This window comes from Bufo bufo, chromosome 2, assembly GCF_905171765.1.
Source record: "Bufo bufo chromosome 2, aBufBuf1.1, whole genome shotgun sequence".
Taxonomy (NCBI): Eukaryota; Metazoa; Chordata; class Amphibia; order Anura; family Bufonidae; genus Bufo; species Bufo bufo.
In genome coordinates this window covers 634575489-634594900 of record NC_053390.1, presented here as the reverse complement: position 1 = coordinate 634594900, position 19412 = coordinate 634575489, and the positions used below count along the sequence as shown (strand labels likewise).

Genomic DNA, 19412 nt, shown 5'->3' with positions numbered 1-19412 from the left:
CAAAAGGAGGCATTGGCACATGTTATGGGGGCACTATGGGGACATTGTCTATACTGGGAAAACTAAGAGGGGGTATTTTATGTACTGCACACAGTAGGGGCATTGGCACACGTTATGGGGGCACTATGGGGACATTGGTTCTGCTGGGAGCACAGATAATGTATTTTTTGTACTGGCACACATTATGGGGCCATTTGTTTTGTACTGGTATGCAATGGAGGCATTTTTTTGTACTGGCACACAATGGGGGCATTTTCTTTGTACTGGCGCACATTATAGGGACATTATTTAGTACTGGCACACATTATAAGGGGCATTTATATTCTGTTTCTTTTTCTGCAGTATAGTATTGGGGAGCGCAGCGGGCACAGTACTGGGGTGACAGGATGGGGTGTTCATAAGGTGGGGAGGATGATGGAAAAGTAGGAAACTAACATGTCTGTCAATCTCTGCAGAGATGGTGGTCTGGTCTGAAAGGAGAAGATGAGGAAAGAGAATATCTGCATCTGAGAAGAAGTCACTGGAAGTAAGAGGTATAGGGGCGCTGTATTACCTTGTATGTTCTGTAGTGCTGTATATAATGTCAGGAGTGAAGAGGTTAGGTTGAGAATTTGGCATTGGGAGGGAGGGAGTGCTGTTTCAATTTTCGCCTCAGGCAGCAGAAAGGCTAGGTGCACCCATGGGGAGGATGAGATCATTACCATGGTTTGTGGCGGATCAGATGGCCTCCTGGGTATCGGCCCACTGGGAAGTTTCCCTGTAGGGTCTATGACCAGTCCAACCCTGAGTACTGCTCCAAATCTCTTCACAACATACTTACTGTGCACGGAATGTCCTCTCAAACTCTGGATGCCCAGTGACTGCAGGAGGCATTATCTTATGTTTCATTCTAGATCTTCCAACAAGCCTGGCATAGTACCCTATCACAGAAAACAATGAGAACTGAGTAAATGATAGATATTTGATGTGTATAAGCTTAGTGGAGGTACTGGCTCTCCTTGAGGAGTACATTCATGTATGGTGACAAAGTTCCATGGAAAAATAATATTCAAAGAAATATCTCTGAGGAAAAGAGGACTATCTACATAGTGCCACCTATTGTAAGTGGCTACCTGTGAGTCAATGTTGGACTTTTTAACAAGCCTTGAGTGTGAAGGGCTACCTATAAGTTAATGTTAAACGTTTTAAAAAGTCTTGAAACAAGATAAGCGAAATAGCCAACAAGTCATGTATCCATCCTAACACAGTACAGATTAGGATTCTGGCTGGCTTAGGGAGATGCTTTGATGCAGTTTTCCTTAAGGAGACCAAGTATGGTGACTTAGTAGCAATGCTCCCTGGGAAAATAATATGCAAAGAGGTATCTTCCCGAGAATCGTCTTGCTAGTGCCCCTTATTGGAATGAACTCCCTATGAGTCATAGGGAGCCCTTATCACTGAGGGCAATAACAAGACAATTCTCTGGGAGATATCTCCTTGCAAGTGTGAATGAGCAAATAGCCCTGGAGCCTCCATTATTTAGGATGTTTTCCCAAAAAGCATATAACATATTACACTGGTGAGTGTTAAATGTGTACAAAATAGAATCTGACTCCATTCATAGATTTCATAGTACATTTTTTACACTACCAAGACCTACCTTTACACTGTTCCATCTTAGTAAATATCTTCTTAGATCATCATGTGTCACTTATATTCTAAAGGTCTATACACAGTCGAGTCACATAATTCTGACCACCAACTAATAACCGGAGTAACGCCGTGTGCAGCAGGCACAACAATGAGATGGGATGGGAGTGACTCATTAAGGTCCTGGTAGGCCGTTACAGATTTCTGGAGCCTAGCGCACCTTCGTAGCAGACGTTCACCTCTCACACCAATGGTGACATTTGTCCACTTATGATATAAACAGGTCACAAACTGTGCAGTTTCAGAATTACTGCCAACCTTGTCCGAAAACCAATAATCATCCCTTTTTGCAACTCTGTTAAATTGTCCTATTTACCCATGACAGCAATGTGGAATATGTGTGCAGACAGCATATCACCCACCTGTATACCCACCAAGCCAGCTCATGACACGTGACTTCCTTCATGAGCTACATGTCACCGACCTTGAAAGTAGGAAGTGGTCATAATAATGTGACTCGACTTTGTATATACCGGAGAATGAAAAAAGTACACATGGAAAACTCTATGCGATTGAGCTGAGATTGACCCAGTATAAAGTGTTAGTGGTGGCCATGATCACACAACCAGGTGGTGCACCCTTTATTTTGGGTTCTACAGCAGGATATACGTTGAGGCAGAGTCATATTAATACTGCGTGGCATCTCTTTGCTGTGATACAGACTGCCAGTCTGGCATGATAACAGCCATACAGATGCTGGATATCCTCCTGTGGTATGTCATTCCAAGCTCTTTCAGCTTGGACCCATAGTTCTGAGAAGGTGGTTGTTGGCCGCTGTGCAAGTTTTGTAGGTGTTCTTTTTTTTCTTTTTGATCATGTCCTTTTATTATGCAAAAATCATGGATCTGACATCCAATTGCAATGCAAAGATCTACTGCTGCCCCATAGTGTACCCAGCCAAAGGCCTCTTTCACACGGTCAGTATTTGGTCAGTATTGTATCAGTATTTGTAATTCAAAACCAGGAGTGGGTCCAAAACACAGAAGAGGCTTACATTAATATTACACCTTTTCTCGCTGAGCAAATACTGATGCAAAATACTCACCAAACACTGACCATGTGAAAGAGGCCTTACTGAGGAAGTGTATAATTTAATTTATTTACATGGAATCAGATAACCCCTAGACTACTTTCACACTTGCGGCAGAGTGATCCGGCAAGCAGTTCCGTCGCCGTAACTGTCTGCCGGATTCGGCAAAACGTATGCCAACTGATGGCATCCTGGTAAGTCTGAAAAATGCCTGATCAGTCAGAAAAAATGAATTGAAATGCCGAATCCGTCTTTCCAGTGTCATCCGGAAAAACGGATCCGGCATTTATTTTTTCCACCTTTTTTCGGTCTTCGCATGCTCAGACCGGAAGGACTGATCCGGCATTCGTGTATATATTCCTATGGGGGAAAAAATGCCGGATCCGGCATTCAGGCAAGTCTTCCGTTTTTTGGGCCGGAGATAAAACTGTAGCATGCTGCGGTTTTATCTTTTGCCAGATCACTCAAAAAGACTGAACTGAAGACATCCTGATGCATCCTGAATGGATTACTCTCCATTTAGAATGCATGGGGATAAAACTGATCAGTTTTTTTACGGTATAGAGCCCCTAGGACGGACCTCTATGCCGGAAAAGAAAAACGCAAGTGTGAAAGTATCCTTAGGTAACATTATGGTGGGTTTTTTCTAACTAACAAATCTGGAAAGGTCTTCTCTTCTCACACCAAATGTGTCCACTGGGTGGCACTGTGTCCTGTCCGGCTTTTTAACATACCACATAGTTTACTAAATACATGTAAAAAGTGAATATCTAGACTCAAAATATCTTCTGAATTCATACTTTATGTTAATAGGTTAAAATAAAATAGTGAAAATGGTACTACGTTTAAAATGCTTAAATATTTAGTGGCCATGAAGTATGCAAAGCATAACTTCATAATGGATCCTGTCTGTTACAATTGAGCCCACTTTTCTGTCAGTTGAAGCCTGGAGCACTACAATGATATACCTTGCACTATGGTCTAGACATCACCGACTGTAGTCAACAATATACTGGTTATCAGCAACTATTGCCTACAAACTACTAGAGGCTAGCTGCTAAAAAAAAACAAAAAACACTGGACCCAGCGAAGCATTGGGTGCCTGCTCTGCCATCAGCACACCTCTAGTTCTCAGGTACAAATATAAACCATTAAAGAAGAACTCCCGCAAAAAAAAAAAAAAAATTCTCTGACCTAGAAAGGTACATGATATAATCTGTAGTGAATGCAATCTTCTTACCAGTGTCTGTATCCCCTCCCTTCTGCTTCTCAGCTCTGTCATGTGACCAGCAATCAGACTTTCCAAATAACACAGCATTTTATGTGTGGACAGGATGGCAGGTTCTCTATTTATTCCTATGGGAGCCTCAATGTTAGTCTTATAGGAATGAATAGAGAAGTAACTGACTTCCTGTCCTGTGTCAGTCGGAGATCAGAGAGTTAGGCCTCTTTCAGATGGACATCCCGGATTTTCTCCGATGCGTCGCGTGTGCATTGCGGGAAACCCGCGCGAGTGCGCACACAATTTCAATCAGTTTTGACTGCGATTGCATTGTGGTGTTCAGTTTTTATTGTGCGGGTGCAATGCGTTTTGCACGTGTGTGATAAAAAACTGAATGTGGTACCCAGACCCGAGCCCGGACTTCTTCACTGAAGTTCAGGTTTGGGTTAGGTGTTCTGTAGATTTTATTATTTTCCCTTATGACATGGTTATAAGGGAAAATAATAACATTCTTAATACTGAATGCTAACTAAAATGTTGCTTGAGGGATTAAAAAAAATAAAATAAAAAATAAACTTACCTCATCCACTTGATCACGCAGCCAGCATCGTCTTTTTTCTTCTTCTTTGAGGACCTGCAAAAAGGCCTTAGAAGGACCTTAGATTGTCATCAATCTTCATTCAGCAGGACCTGTGCTGATGTCACCACGTGGTGAGCACAATTACGTCATCAAAGGTCCTTTTGCAGGTCCTGAAAGAAGAAGAAAGAAGACAATGCCGGCTGTGCGATCAAGTGGATGAGGTGAGTTAATTTTTTTAATTTTTAACCACTCAATCAAAATTTTTGTAAACATTCTGTATTAAGTGTCTGTCTTCTGTTTACATAACAGTGGAGACTTGCTCAACACTGACTGTTATGTAAACAGAAGACGGAGGAGCGTTACTAAGGCTACAAATGGGACACTTTAGAGGTGTTTTTCTAATAGCAATTTACTATTTCAGTAATTAAAGTATATTCCAAAAATGGTCAGCATCACTGCCCCTATACATTACACACATAAAAATAGAATGGCAGTTACACTTTACGGGATAAAATAGATAGGAGTAACTCAATGTTACTCCAAGATAAAACCAGAAGGGAACAGAGCCTTATAACTGTATTTAAGTCTTTCTAAGAAATCTACTGATCTGAACTCATATACTGTATGCCTGGCTTTGAATAGATTAAGTCGTTAGGATAAGACACCCTTTAACCCACTTATGGTATCTTTCTGAACTACAGTAACCTGTATTTGGAAAAAGCAGCTTTTTCAGGTTTTACAGGACAGTCTGCCTATAAGAAGTCACAGGTCCTTTACACAACATATTGTGGAGAACATAGGCCCGTTTAGCAGCTCACATCTGGTTTCTTTGTGCAGTGTTAAGGAGTTCTGGACATATTTCTAACTTTGGTTGGTGCAGACGTTTGCAGAATGGACAACGCCAGACTGTAAAATGAGAAGACTATTGAAAATCAAAAAGACAAACCAATATCTGCTGGATTGCGATTTAGAACTTTCTCTTAGGGAGCATTCACACGACCGTGTGAAGCCCGTGCCCGTATTGCGGACCGCATTTGCGGATCCGCAATACACGGGCACCGTTCCGTGTGCATTCCGCATCAAGGATGCGGACCCATTTATTTCAATGGGTCCGCAAATCCGGAGATGCGGAACGGAAGCATGGAACGGAACATTACGGAAGCGCTACGGAGTGCTTTCTGAGGTTCCGTTCTGTGCTTCCGCATGGCAAAAAGATAGAGCTTGCTCTATCTTTTTGCGGAACGGAGGGATTGCGGCCCCATTCAAGTGAATGGGGCCACGATCCCTATACGGCTGCCACACGGCAGGTGCCCGTGCTTAGCGGACCGTAATTTGCGGTCCGCAATATGGGCACGGGCTTCACACGGTCGTGTGAATGCTCCCTTACTGTTACTGCAAGGAGCTTTGCTAAAAATAGAACACAAAAAATCGTCAAATCTACACCAATTGGCCATAACATTAATACGTTAATGACATGGATTACCTTGTGTCAAGGGCACCACTCAGTGGTGGGGGGATAGCAAGTGAACAATCGGTTCTTAAAAACTGATGTGTTGGAAGCAGGAAAAATGGGCAAGTGTAAGCTCCGAATGATTTTGACAAGGGCCGGGCTGGGAGGACTAGATGACTAAGACAGAACATCGCTAAAACTGCAGTGGGGTGTTCCTAGTATGCTGAGAATTTATTTAATACAGGAATGGCAAAACATAGAGTGTTGTGCATTTTCATACGTATACAATATTATCTAATGACATTATAATCAAAATGAATGCTCATCTCATTGCCTTTAAGAATAAGATCAGCCTGAACCAAAGTTATATTATGTGGCTGAGGAAGCCAAGATGAGTTCATGGCAAGTTCAGTCTACATAAACGGACATTGTATTAAAAGTTATCGCTAAAGATATGAGACCATCTGTAAGGAGTATGCCAACTCCCTAAAACATGTCTGTCTGGAGGGAACAAGGTTACTTGATAAGGAACTCATATCCTTGGGGCACACCTGCTATAAGGTTCAATTTATATATTCATAATTATATTATATATATCTTTGCATGGTATATTTAGTTTACAACATATGTTAATCAATAATTCATATAATGTGTTATCTATGTGTAACAATGTATCGATTTATATATATGTTATACCATGTATTTACCATTTAGAAGGTACAGAAACAAAGTAAGTTTAAGTTAATTGGGTTTCTGGGAGAAGTAAATGCCATTTCAAAATAATAGTTATTCATGGATGTAGATAAATGAAATGTACAAGTTCCGATGCCAAGCATCAAAGCCGCTTTATAAAACTTTCACCAAGTCAACCTATATTTCAAAAAGATAGGAGAAGACAGTCAACTCCAACAAGTCCAGGATATAGGTAATTAAAAGTGTCAGGAAAAGACCTTCCTCAATGATTTATAGTGAGAAAGGTCCACGAGGTCATATTAACATATTATTAGATATTTAATTTTAATGCTTAAAAGTTGGGATGTTCACCTAAAGTACCGCAGTGCCATCTGGAGGCAGATGGGCAACATTATATTATTTCATTATTTGTCCTATACCATATTAGGAGTTGAGATAACGTCATGATGTTATTAGCATGCGAATACACCCACCCTACCTGATTGGGAATCCATAATCTAAAGGGGATGATTCTTAGATAAGGGGGGGAATAATTACTTGTGTGCGGAGTAGCATGAAAAGTTAGCAAGAGAAAAAAAAAGAGCTAGAGGAAAAGATCCATATATCCATTGATCCATCCATTCATTCAATCAAAAAGAAAAACTTTACCAGAAGAAACTTGGATTATTCTTTTTGGATTACTAGGAAAGTTCCTCAGAACTGGTCCCATCAGAACTGGTGCCTACTACTCATGATATTAATAAGATATTTCTCTCGGTATATAGCCAAGAGTTCCCATATTGTGGGAATATATAGTGTTAGGTGCCTCCATAATGCTGATTATTCTCTTAGCAAAGATGCATATTGTTAATGGAAGATCTGACATTATTTGAAAAGAGGACCAAATCCTTGGGAAGTTATTTTCCTTAATCTGATTGCCGAGCTGAATATTTTATCATATTAATATCATATATTTTTGATTGGTCATAGGAAAACAGAGTCAAGGGATAACAGTTATTTTCCTGTAAATCTGTGTTTTATTGTTATAGCCTGTTTGATAACAGAAGATCCTAAGTTTCTCTTGGTATATGAGTCTGTTTGTTAAAAGTATGACACGGGTTGTCATGAATCAATAAATCATACTGTGCTGATCATATAGGGGTGTGTTAACACCACCGTGTGGTACATTTCGGATGTTACGTTGTAACTTCATCATTTGTTTTGCAGTTGTATTGTTTTTATATTCTTTGTTTTTATAATAAACAAATATATTTTTGCACATACAATTATTCCTTTGTTTCACTGCTTGCACAAATCAAATTAAGATACTTGATAAAAAGAACTTAGAGGCGTTTTTTATGTCCGCCTGAAGGATAATATATTTTTATATTTTTTTATCCTCTCTTTTATATGAAGAATCTTTTTCATATAGAAGATATATGACAAGAGTCATAAGAATAGATTATCCAAAACTGATATTACAAAGTAGTTACTAAAGCTGACATGTCAGGAGAGGAGACCCTTAACCCCCAGTACCGTAATAATATAGCGCTGGCAGTCCTCACAGGTCCAGCGTCATACTATACAGCTCTCTGATCAGCAGCAGGATCACAGCTGTCATACAAAACCAGTGCAACACTCCATCAGCGCCTCCACCATGTGAACATAGGGTGCCGAGGTTTGCTATGGCCTAACAGTGGCCCCCAGTTCTGACCTTTACACATACCTATTAGACTCTGGCAGAGGAAGTGTCTAATATGATGTGTCACGGTTCCCACCGGTGTCTGATTGCCAGAGGAAACCAGGGCTGCTGGGCGTCCCTTTCTGATGTTGGAGCCCAAGTTCAATAAGGTGGCGCACCAGGGCTCCAGAGCGTCAGGACGCACTGCAGGGAGCTCCACCCGCCATGCAGGGAAACCAGTGTGAGCTGCTCTCTCCTTTGCATATGAATTTCTTGTCCTCTGGCTGTTTTAGTAAGCCAAAGAAGTCTTCTATACAAGAAGAGGACAGCAGGGGGTGCTGTTCTCTTCTTGTATAGAAGACTTCTTTGGCTTTGGATTTCTGACTACATTTCTTGGCTTCTGGTGATTTGGTATTGTATTGATCTCCTGGTTTTGACCTTTTGGCGTGTTTGATTTTGTCTTTTGCCTCCGTCATTCTTTGTCGGGCTGGCATTTAACCCTTTATTGTATGACTACTCTTTGTGTTTGTCTGCTTGTTGTTCCCTGTTTGTGTGTCGCCCTCAAACATATTGCAGTATAGGGACTGTTGTCCAGTTGTAGTGTCACTGTGTGGGATGACTGTGCAAATATGTAGGGATAGTGGGTCACCACCAGACATAACACACTGCCATACAAGTCCCCAAATGGGACTAAAATAAAAAAAATAAAAAAAGGTAAAAAAATTAAAATACTAAAAACCTTTTCCCACCATAAAATGCTTTATTATGTGGAAAAATAAATAAAAAGGAAAAAGTACACTTAATTAATATCACCAGGTCCATAATATCCCAAACGATAAACCTATGTAATACACATGGTGAATGCTATTAAAAAGAGCAAATATAAAAATTTGGATTCTCATTTTTTGTTCAGCCTGCCTCCTAAAAAGTCCGCAGCAAAGGCTAGTCTGCCTGGTTTGATACCACAGAAGAACTGCTGTAGTGCAAATTCCTAAAAAGGAGTATTCCTATCAACAGGATAGGTCACAAATGTCTAACAGATATTGGCCAGACCTCTGGGACCCATACCTGTCTCCAGAACAGGGGTCCACCAACCGCTGTGCTGACAAAGGAACCGGCCTCCAGCCGCTACATCCAGGCAACAATTGAATGGACAGGTGGCTGCCCTCTCATTTCACGGTTCCGTAAGTTCCTAATTTACTCTATGGGTCTCTTTATTGGATTCATTGGCTTGAGTCCTAGACTATAGTACCACTGGATTGAAAGTGGTTTTCTCCTATTCAAAACTTATCACCTATCCACAGGACAGATGATAATTGTCTGATCCCATGCCATCTATTTGAATGGATGGGTGGTCAAACATGTGTACTGCTGCCCCATTCAGAGTCTATGTGCCAAAGAAAGCCAGTACACTCAGTAGTCGGACCCCCACCGATCACCTAACCTGTAGATAGTGATAGTGTAGAAGTTTTGATTATGAAAAAAAACCCTGATGGTGGCCCTATGCTCCCAATATCTACTACACACAATATAATTTAAAGTGGCACTGTACTTTCATTAAACTGTTGATATGTTATAGGCAGGGGCGGACTGAGAACCCTCAGGGCCCACGGGCAAAATAAATCAAGGGCCCCCTTACAGGCCCCACCCATGTTCTGCTGCAAGCCGCACCCTTGTCCCGCCTCCATGCCCCGCCTCCAGCCACACCCTACACAATCTTTAATAAGATTTCAAAGTTAAAGCGACACAAAAGGCACCCAGACCACTTCAGCTCATTGATGTGGTCTGGGTACAGTGTCCCTTTTGCAAATCGAGCTGCAATGTTCTAGAGAAACTGCATTGTTTACGTTCCAGAAATAAGTCGGCCTCTAGTCGCTGGCAGCCACCTGAGGGCTTCCTGGAGTAAAACAGACCTTTGGTCTGGTATCTGACGCTGGACGTCCTCACACTCTGCATGATGACCTCCAGGGTCAGATTTTTCCCCATAGGAAAGCATTGATTCAATGCTCTCATATGGGGTGATTTAATCTCAGCGTCCATTAGTGAGCCTCTGTTAGAAGCAGTGTGGGCATAACTACTGTGAAGGGGGCACATATCTGGGCATAACTACTGTGAAGGGGGCACATATCTGGGCATAACTACTGTGAAAGGGGGGGAGGCCCTTCACAGTAGTTATTAATCCCTTTCAGCAGTCCCCCCTTCAGTGAATGGGGGACTGCTGAAAGGGGTTAATAACTACTGTGAAGGGCCTAGCCGTCTGGGCAACCCCACAGATCATCCCTCCACCCACCTTGTACTTGTTCCACTGATCCGCTACTTGCGGGCTACATGGGCATGAGTTCAGTCACTTCGGTGCGCAATCCCATCCTGAGGCGCGTGATCCCGCGAGACCCGTGACCTACAGCGGCAGGTCTTGCGGGATCACGCGCTGCAGGACGGGATTGGCCACCGAAGTGACTCAACTCATTCCCGCGCAGCCCAAAAGTAGCGGAACAATTACAAGAGGAGTGGGGAATAGCCAAATAAAAAAATATTTTGAACCAAAAGGTGTTATGGGGGATCTGTGAATGGCACTGTTGTGGGGGGATCTGTGGATGACGTACTGTTATGGGGGCTCTGTGGATGACACACTGTTATGGGGGATCTGTGGTTGACACACTGTTATGGGGGCTCTGTGGATGACACACTGTTGTGGGGGGGGCTCTGTGGATGACACACTGTTGTGGGGGGGCTCTGTGGATGACACACTGTTGTGGGAGGGGCTCTGTGGATGACACACTGTTGTGGGGGGGGCTCTGTGGATGACACACTGTTGTGGGGGGGCTCTGTGGATGACACACTGTTGTGGGGGGGGGGCTCTGTGGATGACACACTGTTGTGGGGGGGGGCTCTGTGGATGACACACTGTTGTGGGGGGGGGGGATCTGTGGATGACACATATATAGCAGCATATACAGTGTCATCCACAGATCCCCCATAACAGTGTCCCTGCGAGTGAATGATCCCCAATACACTGCGCATGCGCGAAAAAGATGACTTGGCGCAGGCGCAGTAGAGGTTAACAAAATGCAAACAAAAATAAAGGTTAACAAAATGCAAATATCTAGACCTCTTCAGCACCTCTGTGACGTTTAATTGACAGTATTATGTCTATATCGTGGAAAATAGTTTTAAGGAAATGAAATAAAGATTTAAAATTTTATATTAGTCAGCAGTTCAAGCTAGACGTAATGCAAAACTATCTCCCACGATATAGACATAATACTGTCAAGTAAACGGAACACCGGCATCTGGTGTTGTAATGGCAGCGGGGCCCGGTGCAGTCACTGTATTCTATTACACCGGGCCCCGCTCACTGTAATACTAATATTCCGATGTGAACAACTTGAAATCCTCTGCGATCCTCTCCCTCTCCCTCTCTGTACTCACAAACTCAGTAGCAGGCCGGCCGGCAGCGCAACTCACTGACGTCACACGTCTGCTCCTCCCACTTTATGAATGAAGCAGGCGGAGCAGGCGCGTGACGTCAGTGAGTTGCGCTGCCGCCCGGCCTGCTACTGAGTTTTAGAGATGGGAAGTTCGGATCTTTTTCATGAATCGGATCTTCGGTTCACTTCTTGAGCCAGCAGAAGCAAGTGAACTGAAGATCAGTGCGCATGCTCAGCTCATCGAATCTTCGGCTCACTTGCTGAGTCGGCTCTCAAGTGAACCGAAGGTCTGGAGGGACTCGCTCCTGGCAAACACAGCTCTGCTGCAGTGGAGCAGACTGATGTAATTACACTGTATAGTTATTGCAGGGATTTAGATAATGGTCTAAGAGTTTATTAGTTAAAAGAATCAAATGAGTCAGAGACTGTCACCAAGTCCCTGCCAGGCTTCCTGCTCTGCTACATTGCTGCAAGCACCCTGTACACACACAGCTCTGCTACATTGCTGCAAGCGCCCTGTACACACACAGCTCTGCTACATTGCTGCAAGCACCCTGTACACACACAGCTCTGCTACATTGCTGCAAGCACCCTGTACACACACAGCTCTGCTACATTGCTGCAAGCACCCTGTACACACACAGCTCTGCTACATGCAATACTATACCACCCCCCCGGACGGACTTGTCAGGAGACAGGGAGCCACAGAGCAGGAAGTCTGGCAGGGACTCGGTGACACAGTCTGACTCATTCGATTCTTTTAACTAATAAACTCAGACGATTCTCTAAGTCCCTGCGACTCCTCCTGTGCTGTGAGTCAGTGCTGGCTGCCTCTGATTGGTTGGAGGGCGGGGAGGGGCGGGGCTAGCTTCCACTGTCGGCTCCTATTACACTGCCTGCTGCTGAGGTTGTGAGTACAGAGAGGGAGAGGATCGCAGGGGATTTCAAGTTGTTCACATAGGAATATTACTATTACAGTGAGCGGGGCCCGGTGTTATGTTACTCTGGGGCGGGCCCCCATCCCGACCGGGCCCTCGGACCATGTCCGAAGTGCCCGACCAGTCAGTCCGCCCCTGGTTATAGGCACATATCAAAAGTTTAGATCAGTGGGGGTCTGAGCATTGTGCCCCCCATGATCTCTAGAACAAGGGGAGAGAAGAGGTCTCACTCCTCGCTGCATGAGGCGGGCCCATACACTTCTATTGAGCCCTGTCCTGCAGTGAGGAGAGAGAATGAGCTAAGCGAGCGCTTCTCTCCCCCATTCTAGAGACTGGTGGGGGTCTTTATAACATATCAAAAGTTTAATGAACGTACAGTGCCACTTTAATGTCTTTTGACATTGTGTCACCTTTCCTTTTATTTCTCATCATCACATTAGGTTAAATATCACGTTGCCAAAATAGACAACTTTTTGATGCAGGGGCCTGAGGAAGAGAGAGAGGATTTTAGGAATTACCAGTTAAGGCCTCATGCACACGGCCGTTGTTTTGGTCCGCGTCCGAGCCGCACATTGTGCGGCTCGGGCGTGGACCCATTCACTTCAATGGGGCCGCAAAAGATGCGGACAGCACTCCGTGTACTGTCCGCATCCGTTGCTCCGTTCCGCGTCCCTGCAAAAAAAATATAACATGTCCTATTCTTGTCCGCAAAACGGACAAGAATAGGCAGTTATATCAACGGCCGCCCGTTCCGCAAATTGCAGAAGGCACATGGGCGGCTTCCGTTTTTTGCGGATCCGCGGTCTGCGGACCGCAAAAAACAGCACGGTAGTGTGCATGTAGCCTAACTTTGTATTTACAGTCAATCTAGTAAATTATCAATGCACAAACTAAGATACACGGCAGATGTCTATGTTAGAGATATAAACGATGAAATAATGGCATTTTCATCAGCATTTCTGTATGAAGACAAGCGGACGTGAGAAGGGAGATAATGAGGCAGGTCACACAGCAGGAAGTCTTACAAGGTGTGCTGCAGTCCACTAGTGAGCTCCGGAAGAATTCCACAGGTACGGAGGAAGACAATACCTTATTATTAACCGAATCCTTGCTGACTAGCACGTCTAACACCATTTCAGGGCTTAATCATGGAAATTTCTCTTACCATGTTGACAAGCAGAGAGCAGGGAAACAATGGCAAGCAGCACAATATCAGATTCGGCACCCATGCTTTAGTGATCGAAGATTCTCGCTGTGAGTGACAACTAGTTACACAACCAACAGCCAAGATCCGCCTCATCCAGAGGCACTCCCATAGAGTCAACACTCTGTTACACATTGCCTCGAGCAAACACAGCCTTCAACCTACAGTTGAAATCCTACTAGGCTGCCTTCACATCACCGTTTAGCTTTCCGTTCTTCTGATCCGTCAGAAGAACAGATTTAAAAAACAAACCATCTTTTATTTTCAGCATCAGTCGTGCTCAGTTAGCATCAGTTTGCACTTAAAATAACCGAGCCATCTTTTTTTGAGCATCAGTTATGATTAGAGAAGAGCGAATTTCATATTTTGAAATTCGTTCACACTTCATTTAGTGGTAAAAGGTGAATTGCTTTATGGATTCTGTTACCACGGACCATAACGCAATTCTATGACGGAATGCATAACGGAATGCCTTTAGAGGCATTCCGTTATTCATTCCGTCATAATAGAAGGGTATGAGCTGCAAATCATATTCAGGGTCATCTACCTTTTCTGTTCAGCTGTTTTCTTAAAATTAGGGCTCATGCAATTTGCTGTCCCCAATGCACAGGCCCTATCTGTGCGGCTGCCGCAGACAGATGCAGACCCTTTCAACTTGAATGGGTCAGTGATCTGTCCACACCACAAAAAAATAGAACATGTGCGGAGGCACGGAGAGAAACCCCATGGAAGCACTTCGTAGTGCTTCTGTGGGGTTCCGTGCCTCCGTTCTGCATCGCACCTCCCGGATTGTGGACCCATTCAAGTGAATGGGTCTGCATCTGTGATGCGTGGTGCACACAGTCGGTGCCCGCATATTTCAGACCTGCTATTTGCGGGCCGCAATATGGGCACGGCCGGGCAATGACCGTGTGCATGAGTCCATACTTTTGAGAAACTCCAGTGGGAATCAAGCTCTGGAGTCCTGGAATACATGAGCTGCGCCTCCTGCTGCCCTCCCACAGATGATTGACAGCGTTCTTCCTATACTATGTATAGGAAGAAAGCTCCCCAATCAATAGCAGAGGGAAAGCGGAGCAGTTGGGAGCCCATGAGGATGAGAATGTGCAGTGCATTGTGCGGACCCCGCGCTCAGGGCCCGCTGGAGCTGCCGACCACTGATTTCCTCAGGGTCTCTGTCGCAAGTTTATTCTGACTTATCTACACACAAAGGTGAAATCATTACATGTAGGTTTAGAATAAAATAAAACTGCAGTAAAGGTATCTGTACAGGACAAGAAGTGACGCCTATTATTTGGCTTAGTGGCCAGTGCAAAAACTGCAGGATTTTATGGTTTTTGTTTAAATATATTTATTGACATGGAAAATTAAAAAGAACATCATCAAAAATTCTTTAAAAATAAGCTAAACATAAAAACGTGATTTAAACAATAGGTCATTTTCTTATGACACATTCCCTTTAAATAGCAGGGAATATAGCCAGTCAGTTGACCCTGATCTTGGTCCATGCATGTTATGCGCTTTTCTGTGATGTGATCAAAGAAGGCAGAACAGTCGCTCCCATTGTATTTTTACAGCCATCATACATTCATACAGCTGAAGAGACTGAAGATGCTCTCCGGTCGTTGCTCTGCTCTGGCTCAAACGGGGCACAAAAGCAATGCCAATGTGATTATTGTGACTCATCAGCAGGGGCGCATTGGGAACTTAAAGTGGTCCTGCTAAAAAACTAAAAGTGACCCCATTTTGTAGTCTGGTCCAAATTGACAGAAGTCAGGGCCAACCTAAGTAGGTAGCGCCGCCATTACCATATTGTGGCACATTATACCACCCCAACAGAGCCAAATACCACAGTGCAGCACAAAATACTACCACTCTGTAATGACCAGCACCAGCTGCCATGTTCCATCCTCCTACTTCAGTTGCCTTAGGACGCTTTCAGACAAGCGAATTGCATACTGTGGACTTGCAGTGTGAGTATAAGGGTCCATTCACACGTCCGTGTGTGTTTTGCGGATCGGAATTGCGGACCTGGGAGTGCGGATCCGGGCAGCACATCGTGCTGCCCCATAGAAATGAAAGGGTCCACAATTCCGTTCCGCAAGATGCGGAACGAAATTGCGGACGTTTGAATGGACCCCTGCGGAATGAAATTGTGGACATATGAATGGACCCTTAGGGGTCCATTCACATGTCCGCAATTTCGTTCCGCATTTTGCGGAACGATTCATTTCTATGGGGCAGCACGATGTGCTGCCCGGATCCGGAATTGCGGATCCGCACTTCCGGGTCCACAATTCCGATCCCGAAAAAAATAGAACATGTCCTATTCTTGTCCGCAATTGCGGACAAGAAAAGGCATTTTCTATGAGAATGCCGGCGATGTCCGTGTTTTGCGGATCCACGGATCCGTGGATCCGCAAAACACACACGGACGTGTGAATGGACCCTTATACTCGACAGCTCCCATCCTGACCTCCCAGCACTGACGGGGTCGCCTAGCATTATATTGATTTAAGAAATTAGGATGATATTTAACCCTTACAGTTCTGGAATGTATTGGATAACACTGACATAATGCTGTCAGTGTTGTCCAATACATTCCAGGCCTCTAAGGGCTGTTTCACACGAGCGGATGCCGTGCGTGGCATCCACTCCGTGAAAGAGTGCCAAGACCCGATGCAGACTGCAGAAGCACGGAGCATTAACATGACTGATAATGCTCCGTGCCTCTCTGTGATCTCTTTACTACGAAATCACAGTGACAACTGTGATTTCGTAGTAAAGAGGTCACAGAGAGGCACGGAGCATTATCAGTCATGTTAATGCTCCGTGCCTCTGCAGTCTGCATCGGGTCTTGGCACTCTTTCACGGAGCGGATGCCACGCACGGTATCCGCTCGTGTGAAACAGCCCTAAGGGTTACACAGCATCATAAATCAATACAATGCTATGTGACCCCGGCAGTGCTGGAAGGTCAGGACAGAAGCTGTCTTATACTCACACTGCGAGTCCGCAGTATGCAACTCGCTCGTCTGAAAGCGGCCTTATGATGACGGTGAGGAGAGCTCAGGCGGCATCCTGGGCATTGGTTCACTAAGGAAGTTTCCCTGTAGGATCTATGACCAGTCCACTTCCTGGTCATCAGGAAATAAATGTACCTACAACTGCTTCTACAGATACCTTCTATTGGTTACATTATCCTAAATTATATGTGTGACCTCCATAACATCATCCGAGACGAGAGGCATATACGCCGGTTAAAGACACTCTTGTAATATTTCATGACAAGACTGACTTCCTGGCATTCCCATTCATCTAACTAGATGTAATCAGCAGCCAGAGAGGACTGTGTGACTAGACATCTAAGTGATTGTTTACCTCATCAATCAGTCCCTACAGATGGTTGAGAATTACTGCTCTTCAGTCATCTATTATGCACATTACTGTTAGAGGGTGGGTGGGCTTGTGTGACCAAAACTACTACTTCCAAAGAATTCTGTCTCTTCATCTGTAATAAAGCAACTTTGCTAATCATTTTGATTAAAAATATCCAATTGTTTTATGTGTACAGCTCCTATGCAGATGCATGGGCAGTCCTAGTTCGGGTTTCTCATACTTAGAGACCCCCTCTGAGGGGTTCATGAGAAGTTATATGCAGTACTGTATGATGTAGGGTAAAGAGCAGGCTAATATCCCTAAGGGCCTCAGGTATCAATAAGGTATAATATGCCCCCGGGTTAGGGCAGGGATATATGTTCACAGATACTGGATGCTGTAGACAAGGTGCATTAAATATATACACATATAGTCAGGGTTAACCAAATGGTCAACTACCAAAATAGACCTCGACGCGTTTCCCCCTAGTTAACACTATGGGATCATCAGGAGGTAAATATATCAATTCAGTATAGCATGATAATATGTCAAACACTGATGTAGCAAAATATATACTGGGGCAACACCAGGTTAGATAATCAAATAACCGCTATGCATATTATAGCAGTGGAGAGCAGTATAAACCTAATCAGCTTAAGATACAGCACCGTTGCAGGTTAACCAAAGGTATCAAAAGTGGCACTAATATCAGTGCTGAAGCCGCAGGTATCGAAGGCCGGAGAAAATGTGTTCCACATCCTGTTGGACAGAAATAATAATACATTGATATCAGAGAGGTATACCTAATGATATATATCAAAAGGCAATAGTGTAGTGAACACTCACAGCTGAAGGTCTGATGCACCGGTGGAGAGATCGCGGTCCCATCTCCACCTGCCATATGGGGTTCCCCCCAGGACCAGTCTATGAGGTCCCCTACCTCTGTAGCTGGTACTAAAGCAGGGTATACTTCAGTCGGGTCTTCCCAGTAAACCTCCACAATATCCTCCCAGCTGAAGGGCTCTGGACCTGGGTCTGACACTCTGCTCTCTCGCTGACCCCTCTCACTGGAGTGGAACAGCTGCTGGTAGTCCTGTTCCAGCTTCATCTCCCGGGTCACCAGGTGGACCAGGTCTTGCTCAATTTTGTGAGTGTCGTCCCAGTCATACCTGCTCTCCCGCCACTCAAAGAGGTCCCTGAACCGGGCCTGTGTAGGGCTCTCAAACTCCAGCTCTGAAAAAGTCTCCCATAACAAGCCAGGACCATCAAACTCCTCTCCCTCTGGCTTGTCATGCTCAGCTGTCCTGGGTAGGTACTGTGCTCCATACCACCAGAGCGCCTAGTAGGCATTTTCCAGCCACAGCTCCTGCCATGCTAGGTGTTCCAATTCCTTTACCCATTCCTCCCGGGGCTGCTCTCCCAGGAAGGGCATCCGCAGGGCTACTTGCTTCTGCAACCGCTGGTCTTCCGTGGGGAGTCTCTCGTCCCACAGATACTCCAAAATACCCAGTGCCTGGTACCAGATGCCTTTGCGGGCTGTATCTCGGTCATCCATGACACACTCATTGTACTCCACTGCTGTTTCCATTCTGCTGTAGCCAGGGGCGCTGTACGGATACTAGCGTTGCCCTCAATATGTTCCACGAACGGTGTCTCCGAGCTGCTCCTCCTCGCACTAGGACGCCATCCCACTGCTGCCACCAATGTAACGGATCTCCTAGCACCCCGACCAGGTACCTCCGTTGATGGATGCTCCTAGTGCTTCCCGAGGACTCCAAGCACTCCGCTCTACACCAAAACCACCACAGGAACCAGGAACAGCTCTTACAAGAGCTAATAGTATAGCCAGGGGAGTATAGCAAATCTTCAGTGTATAGCAATCCCCAGTGTAGATCAGTTACCCAAACACCAGCCTCAACATGATGAAGGGTAAAACAGGAACTCTTTATTGAACACACAGCATTGACTTATATACACATGACATACTGAGGACATGACATAGCAGCCAATCCTGTACAGTTTAAACACAAAACTAACCCTATTCAACAAACACAATGGCATGGTCTGTGACGCAATTAACAAACACACTGGCATTGTCTTTGACGCAATCAACAATGAACATGCAAACAGATATGTTCACC

The 19412-nt window shown here is 44.5% G+C and overlaps 1 protein-coding gene across 1 annotated transcript in view; it reads right to left on the bottom strand.

The window, feature by feature from the left end:
- LOC120989986 (microsomal glutathione S-transferase 2-like) overlaps nucleotides 1–13955 on the bottom strand; it is a 32123-nt gene extending 18168 nt beyond the window's left edge. Inside the window, exons 1-2 of the mRNA XM_040418471.1 lie at nucleotides 13856–13955; nucleotides 821–920 (exon numbers count right to left, since the gene is read on the bottom strand). Of these exons, the coding sequence (XP_040274405.1) occupies nucleotides 821–920; nucleotides 13856–13919 (164 nt within the window). The 5' untranslated portion in view covers nucleotides 13920–13955. The remainder of the gene's footprint in view (nucleotides 1–820; nucleotides 921–13855) is intronic.
- Nucleotides 13956–19412: the final 5457 nt, after the last annotated feature.